General features: G+C 40.2%; 1 protein-coding gene across 1 annotated transcript; it reads right to left on the bottom strand.

The window, feature by feature from the left end:
* Positions 1 to 3627: 3627 nt before the first annotated feature.
* On the bottom strand, positions 3628 to 11827 carry LOC311595848 (serine protease inhibitor Kazal-type 1-like). Its single transcript, XM_084778814.1, has 4 exons — positions 11713 to 11827; positions 9779 to 9810; positions 7799 to 7905; positions 3628 to 3749 (listed from the first exon to the last, which is right to left on the bottom strand). Exons 1-4 carry the CDS (start codon positions 11765 to 11767, stop codon positions 3704 to 3706), a joined length of 240 nt encoding a protein of 79 aa, XP_084634940.1. The 5' UTR covers positions 11768 to 11827; the 3' UTR covers positions 3628 to 3703.
* Positions 11828 to 18091: the final 6264 nt, after the last annotated feature.

Here is an 18091-nt window from a genome sequence, read left to right as displayed (position 1 = left end):
GTGCTGGATAGTTTTATGTCAACTTAACATGAGTTAAAGTCATCTTTAACTTGAGGAGGGAACCTCAGTTAAGGAAATTCCTCCATAAGATCTAATGTTAGGCATGCCTGGGGAACATTTTCTTAATTAGTGATCAACGGGAGGGGCTCAGCCTATCATGGGTGGTGCTATGCCTGGGCTGGTGGCTCTTGGTTCTACAAGAAAGCAGGCTAAGCAAGCCATGTGGAGCAAGCCAGTAAGCAGCACCCCTACATGGCCTCTGCATTAGCTCCTGCCTCCAGCTTCCTGCCCTGCTTGAGTTTCTGCCCCAACTTCCTGTGGTGATGAACAGTGATCTGGAAGTATAAGCCAAATAAAACCTTTGCTCCCAACTTGTTTTTTGGTAATGGTGTTTGATCATAACAATAGAAACCATAAGACACTGTTGTATGATCCACATATTTCATTCCTAGTCATACACAGAGAACTCCATACCATAGAAATATTTGCACTCTGTATTTACTGTTAATTTATTCACTATCACAAAGAATTGAAATCAGCCTAGTTACCCATAAACAGATGAGCAGATAATGAAAATATGATATATAGGAATAATATATAAATATTATTAAGCTCTAAAATAAAATGAGGTCACAAAATTGGTAGGAAAATGGGTAGACTTGTATGTACAATATTAAGTGAGGTCAAACAATCTCAGAAAGCTAAAAAAAAAATGCACATTCTTCCTCACATATAAAACCTAAAGAGTAATATATGGAGCTGGACATAGTGGTGCACACCTTTAATGCCAGCATTTGGGAGGCAGAGGCAGAGACAGGTGGATTGCTTTGAGTTTGAGGACAGCCTGGTCTACAAAGCAAGTCTAGGGCAGCTAAGGCTGCACAGAGAAACCCCGTCTCCAAAAGCGAAACAAAACAGTAATATATGGACATAATATGAAAATGTAAAATCCAGTGTGAAGCTCTATAGCTTTAGAATGCCTGTTCTAACTGTATAGAAATTCACTTAGATGTATGGTATTTGGGTCTGGTTAATTTTGGTATATAATATTTATTTTTGAAAGTTTTTGATAATAAAGTTTATAAAATTAAAATTATGATGATTTAGAGAGCATTCCTTTATGGGCTATTAAAAATTCAATTCTCCTGTCTATGTATAGTACTGTGAGACAGTGTCTCAACTCAGATACCCTGGGAAGCTTCAGAGAAACAGTCATTGCTGTCATTTCTTGAATGAGCAATTTGGTTTTCAAGAGATGATCATTCTTGCTTGAAGGCAGCCTCAGTTTCCAATATGAGATAATGGCTCCTGCATTGGATATGGGGGTGGATTTTTGTCAGGGTAGGTTTCAAGGTGATGTGTTGGTAAGGTTTACTGTACCTGGAATCTAAGATGAAGTGACTTCATGTACCAAGGCAGCAGGGTACCCATGGGGACCTCCCCCTTCCCTGAGAAAAAGTGGGGGCGGGATGGATTGCAAGGGGCAAGAGCATTTGGAGGAGAGAAGGGGAGCTGCAATCAGGATGTAAAATCAATAATAATAATAATAATAATAATAATAATAATAATAATAAAATAGACAAAAGAACTAAAATAAAATCAAAAGGAAAAAGTCACTATAAACTAAGGAATTCAGCAGGGTTTGGTGGCACACGCCTTTAATCTCAACACTCGGGAGGTAGAGGCAGGTGGATTGCTATGAGTTCAAGGCCAGTTTGATCTACAAAGCGAGTCCAAGAGAGTCAAGGCTACACAGAGAGACCTTGTCTAGAAAAAATTAAAAAACAAAAAACAAAACAAGGAGTTCTATTTGTGTTGGCCCTCTGCTCCTGGGCATGGGGCGTGTCCTGGGATTGTGATTGACATACTCACTACCACTGCACTGAGGAAACTCCCTGTCCTTGCCTACAGAAGATCAAGCCAGCCAGCACTCCAGGATGAATATGGGAGAGCCACAGGAGTGTCCATATGTAAATGAGGAGCTCTTAACAGCTGATGGTTCCTAGGGGAGGGAAAGTCAACTTCTGTCAGGGTGTGGTCTTTGGTAGGTTGGCAGCACCAGTGGGTGGTGTCACACTCATGAGTATATGAAAAACACTAATTGGTCTCAGTGGGTTATTAGAAAAAAATACATGAAGTTAGGATGGGGAAACTTGGGAAAGGGGCACTCAGGAGTTAGAGGGAAGGAGTTGGGGGTGATATAGATATTTTATTTAGAGCTGCTTTTGTAATGCCGATATTCTTAACCCTTGAATTGATTGAAAAGGTCTTCCCCTTCTAAGGGTTTTTCCTTTCAGCCAATCTTCCTTCTTTGGATCACTTTTCATAGGTTTAAGTTTTCTACTTAAGTTTTATCAGTTTATTAGACATTCCTTTTGAAATGTAAGTTTCCACACATGGAGAGAGAATCTACATTACATGCTTGCCTCCTGATGGGCCCAGAGAGCAGAGCCATTAAAGATATATTTGAGGTTAAGGCTTATATCTGCTTATAATTATGAAAACAAAGCAAATGTGTGTGTGTGTGTGTGTGTGTGTGTGTGTGTGTGTGTGTGTGTGTGTGTGTGTGTGTGGCCTTGCAGACTGGTCCAACTAGACAGGACAAATTACAAAGTTCAGTGACTAAATTAATGTTACCATCTCAGATTTCCTTAGTGATTGGTGTCCTCCAAGTGTCCTCTAGCATCCCAGATAAGAAGCTGGAAGCCATCTTGCATGCATAACTTGAGTTAGCAAGGTATTTGGTACACTGGCAGGATGGTTGGGCTGAGTCAGTTGCTAGACTACAGCACCCTCTAGTGGCAAGAGTTCAGTTTCAAGGCAGGAATACTGGACTAGCACCAGAAACTGGTGACTAGGCAACACTTTTCCTAGTGTAGGAAAGCTTTGCCTTGGTTATTTCTGGCTCAATGGCTGACCAACTCCCTGCTGTACTACAGATCCTGACACAGCCTACCAGGTGCTAGCTTTCCACTACCGTCCCATTTTAGAATAAATTTGTTACAAACTCATAGTTTCACTCAGCTTTCCCTTTTATTTTTGTTTTATGTAGTTGTAGATACTTTTCCCCTTGGGAACACTGTCTTGCTTCTATTTTATTTGTCTATATTCTATTACTGAATATAGACATCGAAGATCTGACAGGATGGGGCTATCGCCTAGATTCCTATTGGAGAAATTCAAGGCATAAGAGGTGATTGTGGTTAAAGGAAGGAAGGAGCACTCCTTGTGGTTTAAGGAAGGTCAGCTGGATAGAAAAGAACATCCCTGAGACTTGCTTGCTGTGCTGTTAGCCAAGTGACAATCACAGGAGTTTAGGTGGCTCACAGATAGCCAATGTAATCTTCACAAATCACTCACACATGGTACGTTGGGTAAAAGGCCCCTATGCTCTTTGACAGATTTCTTACTGGGCATGACACAGGATGCCTTCTTCATCCTCACCCAAGTCTATTCGTGGCACATGTTTATGCTCAACTGTGAGTCTTCATTATCTGTAATGTGTGATACTGCAGACATGAAGAATTAACTGGTGATGATTAGTCTAGTCCGGGTCTTTCCCATGTTCCCTGTCCTCAATATATCCATCCATGCTTCTGAGCAGAAAGCTTAGAGAAGAACAACGTATTTTCAGATGCATTTATTCAACAAACAGGTTAGCCACACATCATGGCAGTCTTAACAGAGTTCAAAGTCTGGACTTTCAGCAAGGCCCATATCTTTTAATTTTGACAGGAACCTGGCGTTTCCTGTAAAAGAGATGTAAGAAAAATGACTAATGGTCAGCTTGAAGTTTACTGATACAAGTAAGTGACTGTGTGAGAACAGCAATGAAATTTAGAAATAATTCTACTTTTCTTTAAAAGACAAGCTGATAATTTATTCTCAGTTTTCTCTTTCCAGAACTCATTATTGATTCATATATTCATTGAATATTTGTTACTTTCTATTATATTCACAAGGGAAACAACAGAGTAGAAAAGTGCCTCTCAGTACTGTTCACAGACCTATTGGGGAACGCCTGAAATTAATCTGAGATCCATTACTGCTCCTTTTACTACTGATGCTCTGAACTTAGTGACCAGGTGGCCACCTCAGCTGTTGTCAGGCTATGGCAGGGCTTTCTATCTTTTTACCACTTCATTTCAGAAGATGGGGGCTTGAATGTGTCAGGCCGTCAGATTCCCATGACAGTAATAAACACCAAGGTCTTCTTTAGGTAACATTTCCTCTGCCCTTCCTGTTTCCTTGACCAAGCCAGTTTCTTCCACAAAAATAAAATGCCCTTCAATTCTGGCATTGTTCCTGAGTTAGAAGACTGTTTCTACAGTTCTCTCTTTAGTAATTGTTTCCCTGACCATAGTGGCATACAACAACTTTTCTATTTTTCTATTATTTGAGAAGATATGATACATCTATTTTTCCATGTGCATTTTTGGACCCATTCTTTCTTTATTTTTAACATCAACAGTAACTTATGATAGTGCCAATTTAAAGTCCCTTATATGATGTTATACACAGCTGTGCTGTTCTCTTTGGTTCACTTTGCTCTTCAACCACATTTGCTTATTTAAACTTAAACGTTTAACAGCATTAAAACTGCAGTTTTTTGGGCTAGAGAGATGGCTCAGAGGTTAAGAGCACTGACTACTCTTCCAGAGATCCTGAGTTCAATTCCCAGCAACCACATGATGACTCACAATCATCGGTACTGAGATCTAAAGCCCTCTTATGGCCTGCAAATGTACCTGCATGCAGAGCATTTTATAAATAATAAATAAATCTTTAAGAAAACTGCAGCTTCTCACTGTACTATCTGCATTTGAGAGACAATGACTACTAGCTACACATCAGTCCATAGGACAGAAAACATTTCTGGCACCAGAGATTCTGCCAGTAGTTGTTTTTCTATAGAAAAGAATTAACTGTTTCTCTAAGAAAGCCTAGAAAACATATAACCATCTTATTTAACACAGCTGGCAGGCTCCTGAGAGTTATGGAGCCTCATTAGAAAGCCCTACCTGCCATTTTCTGAGCATCTCAAACCCCAACAGTTAGGGTCAGATCCTGGCTCTATCAATAGTTACTACACAAGTCATTTCTCTGCAACTTTTAAATTAAAATGTAATTACATTATTTATCCTTTTCCTTTCTCCACTCTCCATTCCCTGTACCTACGCTGCTCATTCCCTCATTCACTTTCAAATAGATAGTTTCTTTTTCTTTGATTATGATTGTTACGCGTGTGTGTGATATGTGAGCATAAATATATAAATACAATCTGCTGAGTCCATTTTTGTTATTTTTATGTGTGACTTTTAAAAAAATATTACTTTTCACATTGGGACTGACTGCAGTTTCCTCTCCCTCCTCTCCTCCAAGTCCTCCCCCCCGCCCAGCTCTGTGCCCCTCTCCATCTATTCCACCTCCTCAATTTCTATTCATGAAAGGGCAGGCCTCCCAGTGATATCAACATGGTATATCACACTGACGTAAGACTAGGTACCTCCCCTTGTATTAAGGCTGAATGAAGCAGGCCAGTAGGAGGGAAAGGGTCCCAAAAGCCAGCAAGTGTGTGAAAGACAGCCCTTCCTTCAGTGGTCCCACAAGAAGACCAAACTATACTCCTGTAACTTATACGCAGCAGGCCTAGGTCAGTCCTATGCAGGTTCCCTGGATGGTGGTTCAATCTCTTTTGAGCCTCTATGAACCTAGGGTAGTTGATTCTATGGGTTTCCCTGTGGTGTCCTTGACCCCTATGGCTCCTACAATCCTTCCCCCTCTTCTGAAGGACTCCCTGAGCTCCACCTAATATTTGGCTGTGGGTCTCTGCATCTATTTCCAACAGTTGCTGGATGAAGCCTCCTGATGACAACTGGACTAGGCACCAATCTATGAGGATAACAGAATATCAGTAAGAATCATCTCATTGACTATTTTTCCCAGCCGTGTTTGGTTCTATCCTAGGTCTCTGGGCTATCTAGCTCTTGATCCTGGCCCTTCAGGCAGTGTCAGGGGGTAGGCCCCCGTGCGACTTTTAATTGCCAATAGAAACAAAGGCATTATAGAAACCGTAGAACATCCCTTACATTTGAGATAGACAAATTTATCTCTAGACAATAGTGTTATTTCAGAACACAGGGTGAAATGCTGTATGTTCAGACAGCTGAATGTCTCTTACACTTACGCACATATCTGACAGAATACAATGGCCAAATTGCAATCAGTAGGCTTAAAGGTCAAAGGAGAGTGTGTTCAGCATTTCCCTCATATTTTCCAAATGCCTCACTCTAAATAGAGGCCTTTGGACTTTAGACCTCACAGTTGGCAGAGTTCTCAAGTCTTGAGGGTGTTATGGGCTCTGCTCCTCCCCAGGCATGGAAATACTGATGCTTGACCTGAATGTCAACAACATAGGTCATGAGAAAATTAACAAGTGGTTTCCAATGTATTCTTTCCACAAGGTTCACCTGTTCTTCTGACCTCTGAGTCAGGGACTCAATCTATATCCCAAGTGGACAGGCAAATAACAGACTGACTTGAAAATCAGGTTTCCTCTGCCTAAGTCTGCAGTGTGGGGGTAGCAGGCATACACTATCAGGCCTGGTACCGTTTACACACTGAATGCACACTCACCATGAAGCTGAATACTTACTCTTTGGGGTCTAAAATGTCTACAGTCCCGGATAAACTCTGAGACTTTTCTGAACTCATTTGGAGCCATCCCTGAAGAGAGTTTGCACCATAGAGTAGAGATTCATGCAATTGAATAATGACAATTTATAGTTACTTGAGCCTGAAACAAAGTCTTTAACATTGAATTGATTCAAGAAGATCTCAGTGTTTTCTGTCACTTGTGGGATCTCTGTGATTGACTGAATTTCAAAGACTCTTTAAATGGCGTTCTTTCCATTAAGCCCTTCTTTGACCTCCCAGTTAGAGGATAGCACCACCTTTGCTTTGGTCATTCTTGTTTCTGGCGATTGTCACAACTTACAAGAAGCGCTTACACGTACTCATGAGCATTTGTTTGCCTGCTTTCAGTTTTTTCTCACAAGCATACGGAAAAACATGGAGGGCCTAGCATAATGACCTGCATGTCTGCTTGGTCATAGTGTAAGAGAAAAATTGTGACATCAGTTTGTCTCAGTGTCCTTAGTCTGATTCCTGTTCCTCAACATCAAACTCTTCAGAAAATAAAACTTCGCTGAGGTTAGCTCTCGTACCTGTGGATACAAATGCTACAAAATATATTTCTGTTCACTGAAAACTATATAATTCATATTTGCTCATTTGGGAGAGCACTAGAAAACGCAATATCTGCTCTTGTCAGTAATTAATTTTTTTAGGTTAAAGACATTTTGTACATGTAGGTTTAAAAAAAATCTATACAGTAAATTGTATAGCTAAGAAAACTGGGCCTTAGCTGGCCACTGGTGGCACAGGCCTTTAATCTCATCACTCAGGAGGCAAAGGTAGGTGAATATCTGAGTTTGGCGCCAACCTGGTCTACAGAGTGAGTTCCAGGACAGCAAGGACTTAACAGAGAAACTCTATCTCAAAAAGCCAAAAAAAAAAAAAAATGAAGAAGAAGAAGAAGGAGGAGGAGGAGGAGGAGGAGGAAGAGGAGGAGGAAGAAGAAAATTGGGGCTTTTATTGTCCAAATAATTTTTAAATCATACAACCATATCATATGACAAAGATTTATTTATTGACCTAGGCTTTAAGAGGATAACATGTGAAATTCTAATGATAAGTAACTTAAAATAAGTTCTTAAAAGTTAAACTTTATCCTTACCTGTTTTCAAGGCACAGGACACATTCACTGGGGTATGTAACTCCATCAATCCCACATACAGGGTCATAAATCCTGGGACATCCCATAATTGCATCATTGCAATTAGCCTAAACAGAGAATTAAATAGTCATTTCCTGTCAGTTCTCAATGTATGGCTTTATTAAAAAAATATTAAGAATGTTTAAACTTTTTTCCCAATTAGGGTAATGACATTGGGTGTTGTACAAGAAAACAACAGGAACAGAAAGAAAGAAATCTGCCTTGGATTCAGAAAATCTGAATTAAAGTCAAGTTATGTCCCTTTCCTAGTTATATGACATCATGGGTAACTAATTTATTCGTTGATCTCGGTCACTTCATCAGAAAATTGGGAAAGTAATTGTTTTTCCACTTATGTCATGATGTTCTGATGAGATTTGATGAAAGGAGGAAGGTAACACCACCTGCTAACCAGATAGTCGTCTTTGTACACTGACCACTAGATGGCGATAGTGCATAGATTCTTGGGCTCTGTTTTTAGTAAAAGCTGACTATCATAAACTCCTCTTCTATCCTGGTGGTGAGGCCTGGTGGTACCCAGAGAAAGGATAGCAGGCTTGATAGCCTATGACCAAATAGTGGGGAGGAGGTCCCCCTCGGTCACAGACCTAGGGGAGGGGAATAGGGTGAAAGTGGGAGGGAGGGAGAATGGGTAAATACAAGTGAGGGGAAAACTATTGAAATGTAATCTGAATAAATTAATTAAATTAAAAAAAAAAACAAAAGCAACAACAACAAAAAACTCCTGTTATAAATCTCTGAACATTATTTTATGCATTTTTGTATTGGAAAAATCTCATTCCTTAATCAAAACTGTCAATTATCTATTCATTGCTCTTTACTATAAATACCTTGTAAAGTTGTCATTTACACTCTTCCTCAAGGGAAGAGTCACAAAGCGATGAATTCAGCCAAAGTCACATCTCTAGTGATTCTTGGTCCCTGAATTCAAGTCCCTCATCAGCTCTTCATTCCAGGACATCATCCTATGAGCTCTGTTTTGCTAACATTTATTTATTCTTCATAGACCGATACATGGGAAACCTTTCTTAATCTCTCTAACAAGGTTTGTTTCTAATGGTGCCAGATTTTTTTCATCCGTAATACTTATCAAAGATGTAATGATTTATTCCCTATAACTTCAGATTCATCACCAGTTTCCTTCTGGGTTATATGTAATGAGATGAGAGACACCTCCTCCTCTAGGCTACTTAGGAATTAGAAGCAATGAAAGCCAACATGGTCAAGTCAGGAGCAATGGCTACTTGGAATGAACATGAGAGCTTCACTCGACCTACAGCCAGCCCTAGCATATGTATAAAAATGTCCTTCACTGCATGCAGTAGACAGACGCTGGGTGATTAGTGGGGTTGTCTTTCAACACAGCACCATGCAGGATGAGGTGGTGCTATTGCATCCTGTGTTTAGTATTTGAGGTTCCCAACCTTGTGAGCCCCTAATCCTGACTTAAGGCTAAACTAAGAACATAACTTGCTAGAGTGTACTTCTTTATTTCCTTTTTCTATCAAAGTCTTACTGGGTAGACCAAGCTGACCTCAAGTCTGATAATCCAGACTTCTGAGTACTTTGGATTATAAATATATACCACCATGCATGTTCATATCCAGGCTGTACTTTTACTGAATTGAACAATTTCAGAATGTATAGGAAATTAGAAAACTAATAAATTATAAAATAAGATGGGCAGTAGTGGTGCACACCTTTAATCCCAACAATCAGGAAGCAGAGGCAGGCTGATCTCTGTGAGTTTGAGGCTAGCCTGGTCTATGGTAGAGTTCTAGGACAGCCGAGGAAGCCCTGCCTCACACACACACACACACACACACACACACACACACACACACACACACATACACACACACATATTATACATGTCTGTATGTATGTATATATATTAAGAAATGATCAAATTCTCTTTACCTTTCCCCCCATCAAGTCAGCTGTAGTGCTACCTAGAAAACATAAATCAAATGTCAATGTGGATCCCAAAGAAGTTGGATCTATTCTCAGTTACCAAAGAAAACAGTGTCATATGACCCCTCTGCTCCATCATGTACATCCCATCGGTCTAATTTTCATGACTTTCAATGACACCATCGGGGTGTTTTTTACTCTCTACCTGCTGAGATCTTGAATTGAATCAAGGAAAACTTCGACTGTTACTGAGTACATCAATTTGGTATTTCTGGAAATTTGGTCTACTTCCTTGAGAATGGAAATTATGTACTCAGAGTTTGAAAGGTTTAGGCACCAACTAATCAGATACCCTTGGAATGCCCATCAATGTTGTCTCTGCACCTGGTAGAATTTTCATTTCAGTCAGTGAATTATAAATATCAATACCTTAACATATGGGTGGCAGTATGGGAAATAGCCACCGGGTCTTTTGATGTAATTAAGTTTCATTTGTAAATAATGTTAAAACTGAGGCTTTTCTGCCAACTCACCACCAGTTCTCACAGAGATTTTTCCCACAGGTGCATTATACTGGCTGGCCATAGGGCCAACTTGTCTTTTGTGTATTTACACAGTTCTGCAAAGACCGTTTCCTACTTTAGAAAACAAGTCCATGTATGTGTGTCATAAAACATATGATGTTGCACATGTACAGCACTTAAAGATGTAACAACAATGAAAGAAAATTGAATTTAAAAGAGAGCAAGGAGGTCCATGGGAGGGTTTGTCAGTAAGAAAGGAAAGGGTGAGATGATGTAATTATATCATAATCTCAAAAATTGCTTTTTAAAAGTGCGAATGTGGCTACGTTTACCAGGAGAAGGAGTCTAATCTGATCGCCCCCACAGGGAACTGTTTCAAACTGAGTTTTCAGTCAGTGATCTCTGAGGGAATGAGACAGATCGCTAGGACTCATCAGAGGAAATGCAGCTGCTGGGGCCCCTGTGGGTCCAGAATGCAAATGAGTGTGATAGTTGAAGAGCGGGGCTCATTACAGGCGTGCAGTTGTAATTATTACTAGGTGTGAGGTGGGACAAAGGCCCTTTTGCTTCCATAAATATTTATCTGAAACAGTAAACAGTGCTCTTCCACTTCTCAGTAAAGCACACATTTGGCTCTCATCAAAATCTCGGCCGAATCAGTTAGGAAATGAAGCCGATTTCAGTCATAAGCAGAATTATCTCTCAACATGCCCTCAGTAACTTTGGAAATTCTTCTGTCTCCACAAACATGATGTTTTCTCTAAATGTTCTATGGATAAAACATAAAACTTTTCTTTTTAAAAAAGATTTAGTTATTTATTGTTATATATACAATGGTCTGCCTCCATGTACACCTGCGGGCCACAAGAGAGCATCAGATCACATTATAGATGATTGTAAGCCACCATGTGGTTATTGGGAATTGAGCTCAGGACATCTGGAAGAGCAGTTAGTGCTCTTAACCTCCAATCCAACCCTCCAGCACCAAAGGTAAAGCTTTTAATCACTCAAGATACCACTCATTCTGTGCAACCTAAATGGTGATCATTGTTATTTATTTTATGCAACTCACAAGCTTTAAGTTTGGTAAGCTAGCCTTGGATTTACTGAGTATAGTAGGGATTTCTAGAGTTAGAAGGGTATTTTACAGTGAAACCATTTCTTCTCTACCACACCAATGAAGCAGCAGCCTTGCCTTTAGAGAAGGGCAAATCTTACCAGAGCTGCTCTCCTCACGTGTGTTAGAAATAACTTCTTTTTGCAATTCTCAGTAGAAACACTTTTCTTATTCACCCCCACGGACTTCATTTCAATTCTGTGGCAGCAGCTAGCTAGACTATCTAAGTTTCCAGGAGGTATAAAGTGACAGGTCAAATTTCTTTTACTAATTTTTGAAGAACATGCAAACACTCCTACCTGGTAAAGTGAGCAGCGCCAAGGCAGCGAGAAGAAAGACAACTGCCACCTTCATGGTTGAGGATCTGGGTGCAAAGGTCAGGAGGACTCTGCAGGTGCTTCTCTTCAGACATGACGAGTGGTTATATAGGCAGATGGCAGTACAGGCTCCACCCACTGTGCTGGATAATAGGTGTCTTTGGTTATTGATTGACCCCGTGTGGCCTCCAGGCTGGGAAAAATGATACCTGAGTAGAAAACAGGGCTCTGGAAAGGTTGCACCCAAATTCTTGCAGGAAACGCTAGTTATCTTGATCCCTGACATCCTCCCAGGTTTGGGAAAGTCTCCTTCCTTCCTGAGCCCACTTTTCTTATCTGTAGGTGAGATGAAGGTCTTGTCTCCTCTGTAGTTGTGAATGGATGAGCAAATGTGCAGAGCTCCAACACATTTTCCACTATTTCCTTCCATTCTTCTCTTTCTGTCTTTTGTTTTTCTGCATCTCTCTCCTTATGTGCTGTGCATTCATCAAGCCCTGATAGGCTGGTGGCAGGCTGGGGTACGAGAGAAGGAGGAGTCAGTTCCCTGTGTGCCGTGTCCTGGGGCTGTGTGTCCTTCAGCGCAGCTGCATGCCTCTAGATTATGGGTTCACTTTCCTATTGCCTGAACTGATACATTTGAGCATTAAAATAATGGCAGTAACTAAGTCAAAGGCTGGACCCTTGATTAGCTCATATGTACTGAGTGAGTGTCTACCATGCCTGGTGGCAATTGTCTGTTTTCTCTCATGTTTCTCTCATGTCTGTCTTGTGAGTAGAGATATTCATCACTTTGTTTCAGTCTGCCTTCTCCAGGGTGTTTGTATAACAGTCTTGACCAATGAAATAACGCCTTCCTTTGTCACAAAGGATAAGTTGCTTCTTCTTTTGTTTTATTGTTTTTGTTTTTCTTTCTAGAACAATAAAGACAACATATTTTGGAGCAGCACTCAAGAAGGACTACTGTCCTCTTAAAACAATTTGGGACTTAAAAAATGTTTGATGCCAGGTGTTGTGGCACTTTAATCCCAACACTTGGGAGGTAGAGGCAGGTGGATCACTGTGAGTTCCATGCCAGCCTGGTCTACAAAGTGAGTCCAGGACAGCCATGGCTACACAGAGAAATCCTGTTTCAAAACTACAATTTAATGTCCTTTTCTCACAGCACAGGATACTTTCTGTGTTGATGTCATATGGTTCCCCCTTACATCATCTTTGGAATTTGGAGTTTGATACAAATATTGACACTTTAGAAATTGTTACAGAATAACTAAATCACTTGCCTGACCTTGGTGCCTGGCTTCTGTCAACAGCCCCACATGGCTAATATTTTAGCTAACCATTAGGGTAAATTCTCAGATCTTCTCCAAATCTTCAGAACTGTTCAACACTAGTCATCTCTTGGAATGTACCAGGGGATAGCATGGAACCGTATGCTTTATAGAGCTTCGATGAAGTTTGGTTGAGGGGACAGAATAGGTAATACTAGATGCTTATAAAAAAAATAACCAGAGTATGACAAATTTATGGAGAGGAGTAGAGAGATGAAAACGGAAAGCAAGGATACTTAAGTCCAAGTGGCAAGAAAAGGCCTCGATGGCTAGGAGGCACCCAAAGAGAAGAAAGTGAGGGACTGAACTATGAGCTATGGATGTTCAGCCCACACAGAGAATGGCCAGGGCCAGGATTTGAAGAAAGAACCGCTAATGTGTTTGACATCTATCTAATATGATGGTCCTTCTCGAGGGAAGTGAGAAAAAATGGGGCATGATGAAAAGGAAACAGTAAAGGCCTGAGTTGTGAAGTGGCATGTAGGACGCTGTGAGGTATTGATCTTTACAAATGGAAAAACTTGGGAATATGAAGTTTGACATCTTCCTCAGGACGTCCTATAGGCATCTCACATATAGCACACCCTGTTGCTATTGTTTTAGTTACCTGGTGCCCTTAAGTATATTTTTCTTGATTTTTTTCTTACTGTTTCTTTATTCAAAGTCATTGCTCAAACCTTGATGCTTCCCTTACCAAGTGCCAGCGTCTGTAGCACTTACTTCTCACCCCTCTCTCTCCCTGCCCCCTTTCTCAGCTCTATGTCTAAAACTTATACATGCTTCCAATCACGTTCACTGTTGCGTCTTTTAGATGTCAGCACCACTCCACCTTGGCTAGCCACCAATTCCTCCAGGTGTTTTCCCACTGTCTTGTTTCTTCAGAGCTCTGTCCATGGAATGCAACTGTGATCACACGTCTCTCCAACTTTCCATTCTTCAAGATCCCTGGGGAGGGTTTAGACTTCTTTCTACTCATCTGGCTATATTTCTGGCCAACATCCTTCTTAATCTCTCAGCCATGTTGGTCATTTCTTTGCTCTGTATGGGTGAGAAATAAAAACACAAAAGCCTTCAACCTCTGAGACATGGTAGTAAACATTTTCTTCATGAAATATTCCCCTTTCTTTCTTTCTTTTTTTCCTGAGTCTTCCTTAACTTTACCCTTCATTTTCATTGAACTTTCTGCTTTTATATTTCATGGGATTCTTCATGTCACTTAAAATAAATTTAGTGAGTTCGAGGCCAGCCTGGTCCTACAAAGTGAGTCTAGGACAGCCAAGGCTACAGAGAGGAACTCTCTCTTAAAAAACATAATAAATAAATAAATAAACAAATAAATGGAATAAATTTAATTCTATGGCCTTGAGAGATGGCACAGACTTTAACAATACTAGCTGCTCTCCCAAACGACCCAGATCTGATTTTCAGACCCCATACTGCTCTTTACAACCATCTGTATCTTCATTTCTAGAGAAGCTGGTGTCTTCTTCTGGCCTCTGTATGCCTCAAGTATGCATGTGGTGGATAATAAGAGTGCACAGAAAACATGCTCATGTGAATAATAATTTTTAAAAATAATTTTAAACCTATATTTCCTCATATGACTTCTGGACAAGATAGTTTTATTATTATTATTATGGACAACATATAGTTGTTTCATTTAGTACCTAGCAAAGTACCTGAAAAATGTTGGGTAAGAAATAACTATTTGCTGAAAATACACATTGAGTAAAATGTAAATATTCTGATTTTTCCCAAAGATCACAGTTTATGTTCTGTTCATTTATGTGTTTTGAGTCTTTTCCATATGGTATTCTATTTTGGTTCATTTAGTAGTTTATCCTGAAATAATAATAATAATAATAATAATAATAATAATAATAATAATAATATCCATTGTTTTCTCTTGTCTGCAAACTCTCCTCTGAATGTTTGGGGCACAGATATGTTTCCTGTCACCATGAAGTGTTGGTTGAACCAGTAAAATTCTTGCTTTTCATCTCATGTCGTCAGCTCTGTATTGTCCATACTTCTGGCAAGAAATTTTCAACAGCAACTGTTAAGGAGAGTTCATAGTTGAGATGGTTATTTCTTTTGTCCCAACAAAGCAAGAGAAGGTCTTGCAGTGTGGGAGAGGGAGTTGTCTGGAATGTTGTTCTAGGAATCCTTTAAGTACTTCCAGCAGCAGTAATAGCATCTGACTTAGGCTTGCTGATTCTAGAGTATGGGTGGTGATTTTGACATCCTTTGGCTCTGATTCTGAGGCAGGGGGTGGGGGGGTGGGGGGGGTGGGGGAGGTGACATTATAATGAGTAGATAAGCAAAACTATGAAGAAAGAATGATCTATTTCATGGTGGTGATGACTTTGCCCTTATGCTTCTCTTGTGACTCGTACTTCAGCAGCCCTCACCTGTGCCTTGGGAACATCTCACTGCAGTGTGATTTCCAAGTAATCTTGTGACTCTGAATCATACAGTGTGGGACATAGTTATGGCTAGAAATTGGTTGTGGCATTGGGATGAAAATGGCCTTTTAGTGCACCATGTGGGAGACAGTGAAGAAAACCTGTGCAGAAGACAGGCCTGGCTTCAAGACTAAATCAAACATTTTATCTATGAGGTGACATTATTTACTCAGAGACAAAAGTACATCCCAAGATGGAATGTTTGGTAGGAGAAAAAACTTAGAATGTGTGCATAAATATTTCACAAAGATATTTGTTTTGGAATTACAATTGCTACCTGGTAAAAATCTCATTCTCCTTCCATGAGTTAGAGCCATCGATAATGTATTTAGGCCTCCTATGCTCAGTGTCTGGACAGAGTAACCACTTCCCTCCTTGGAAGAGGGAACAGGCTATGACTGGAACAATCCTGATATTCCTGTGCTCAGTTCGTGGTCATGTTTAGAATGTTTGCGTTACCTAGCCTTGTGGAACTCTCTTCCCCTTCTTTCCCTCTCTGTGTACATTGGGAACTCAAGCAAACATATGAGCTACTCCTCCCTGACACAAGGACAAATTATGTACATGAACAAAGAATGATGACAACCCTTAGAGGAACTGTTTTAGTGCGTGTTGGTGAAACATGCTGGAATGAGGATGTTGGGAAGGCATCTGTTGATTTTCACATCCTGTACCAAGGTTAGCCTTGTAGGGATAAAGGAAACCTAAGGTATATGGTCTAGCATTTGATGACGTCCTTGAAAGAGCTGAGTTTTTTGTTTGTTTGGTTTTGATGCTTGTCTTTTGAGACAGGGTTTCCTATAACACAACCTGACGTAGACACATCTAAGCATTATTCTTAGTTATTTTATTTTTTAATGACATTTTCTTTTCTCTTTTTTAAAAAAAGATTTATTTCCTTATTTTATCTCTATGAGTACACTGTCTTCGTGCACACCAGAAGAGGGCACCAGATCTCATTATAGATGGTTGTGAGCCACCATGTGGTTGCTGGGAATTGAACTCAAGACCTCTGGAAGAGCATCAGTGCTCTTAACCATCTCTCCAGCCATCACTCTTAGTTATGATTTAAGGAACTTCATCTCTCTCTCACACACAAATATATATTTATATGTATATGTATGAATGCCCATACATACATATGCAGAGGTCAGAGGACAACCTCACGTGCCTTCCTTGCTCTATTCCTTTCTGCTCTGTAGCTTCACCCTTCACATTTGGTCTTCTAAGTTGCTGGCTATGACTCAGTAGACCAGCCCCTCCTTGATGCCTGTCCACTGCTATGCCCATCTCACTGTCATCCACGTTTATTGTCTATCAAAGAGCAGTTTTGAGTGGCTTGGTGGGAAATAAATCAATATCAGCCTTTCAGGAAGTGAAAAAGAGCCATGAGCCCTTGTCACTAATTGAAAGATTAGAGGTGGGGCAGTGATAGGGGCTTTAAATTGGGCCAATGTTAACCAAACCAAATGGAGCCTTAACATCAAAAGATGGTATTAGTTATTAATCCTGACTTATAGGAGGTGAAGGAAGAAATGCTAAATATGTCCTCCTTGGTTAGTGCTAAATGGTACGATACTATTTTTATCTCTAAGGTCTACATCACCAAGGGAGGAGCATAATTTTTCACCACTTCAATAAAAACAAACAAACAAATAAGCAAAAAACCAAAACAAAACAAGAAGCTGGTTGCGGTGGCGCATGCCTTTAATTCCAGTACTTGGGAGGCAGAGGCAGGCAGATTGCTGTGAGTTCAAGGCCAGCCTGGTTTACAAAGTGAGTCTAGGACAGCCAATATAACATAGATAAACCCTGTGACAAGAAACCTAACCAAACCAAACCAAAACAAACCAACCAACCAAACAAAAAACAAAAACCCAAAAAACCCCAAAACTCAAAAAAACAAATGAAACATCAAAACAAAACAACAACAGCAAAAATAACTCTGGGTACCCAGGTCTCCATTGTTCCCACCTTGTCCATGCAAATGTCTTTTCACTTATATCCTAGTAAAGCTGTAATCTTTTTTTTTTCTTTCTCTTCTTTTACCTACTTTCCCCAAATAGTGCCAAAAAATCTAAGTCAGCTTGCCTGTCACTCCAGGTACTCTCTGCCTGTCTGATGACTTGACCAGACAGCTGCTTGAGGATTTCTGTGTTTAGCCTGATTTCTAGACCCACCTCTCCTTTCACCATTTCCCTCTCCTTCTGGTGGCTGCCAAGAACTACAGTTCACCCTGTTTTCTATAAAATTCTCATTGTGTTTCCTTTCAAGGCTATTTTAAATTTTCTTAGTCCACAAATCTAAGAATTTGCTAACGGATCCCATGTGCTCTGGTGACACCACCACACAGGACCTTATGAGCATGGGATTTTCTTTTCATATAATACCTACTGGCCCTTCTGTGCTCATGTTGTCCTTCACAATTGCCTCACCTTTGTCAATACTGTGCACGTCAAGTAGCAGTGATTCTATACTAGGTATTTCTTTGCAGTTGCCAATATTTTTGGTTTTGTTTGTTTGTTTGTTTGCTTGCTTGTTTGTTTTGATTTGGTTTGGTTTGGTTTT

This window comes from Acomys minous (genome assembly GCF_964271855.1).
Source record: "Acomys minous genome assembly, chromosome: 4".
In the NCBI taxonomy this organism is placed as follows: Eukaryota; Metazoa; Chordata; class Mammalia; order Rodentia; family Muridae; genus Acomys; species Acomys minous.
The sequence above is the reverse complement of the archived record's forward strand: the minus strand, read 5'-3'. Positions and strand labels throughout refer to the sequence as shown.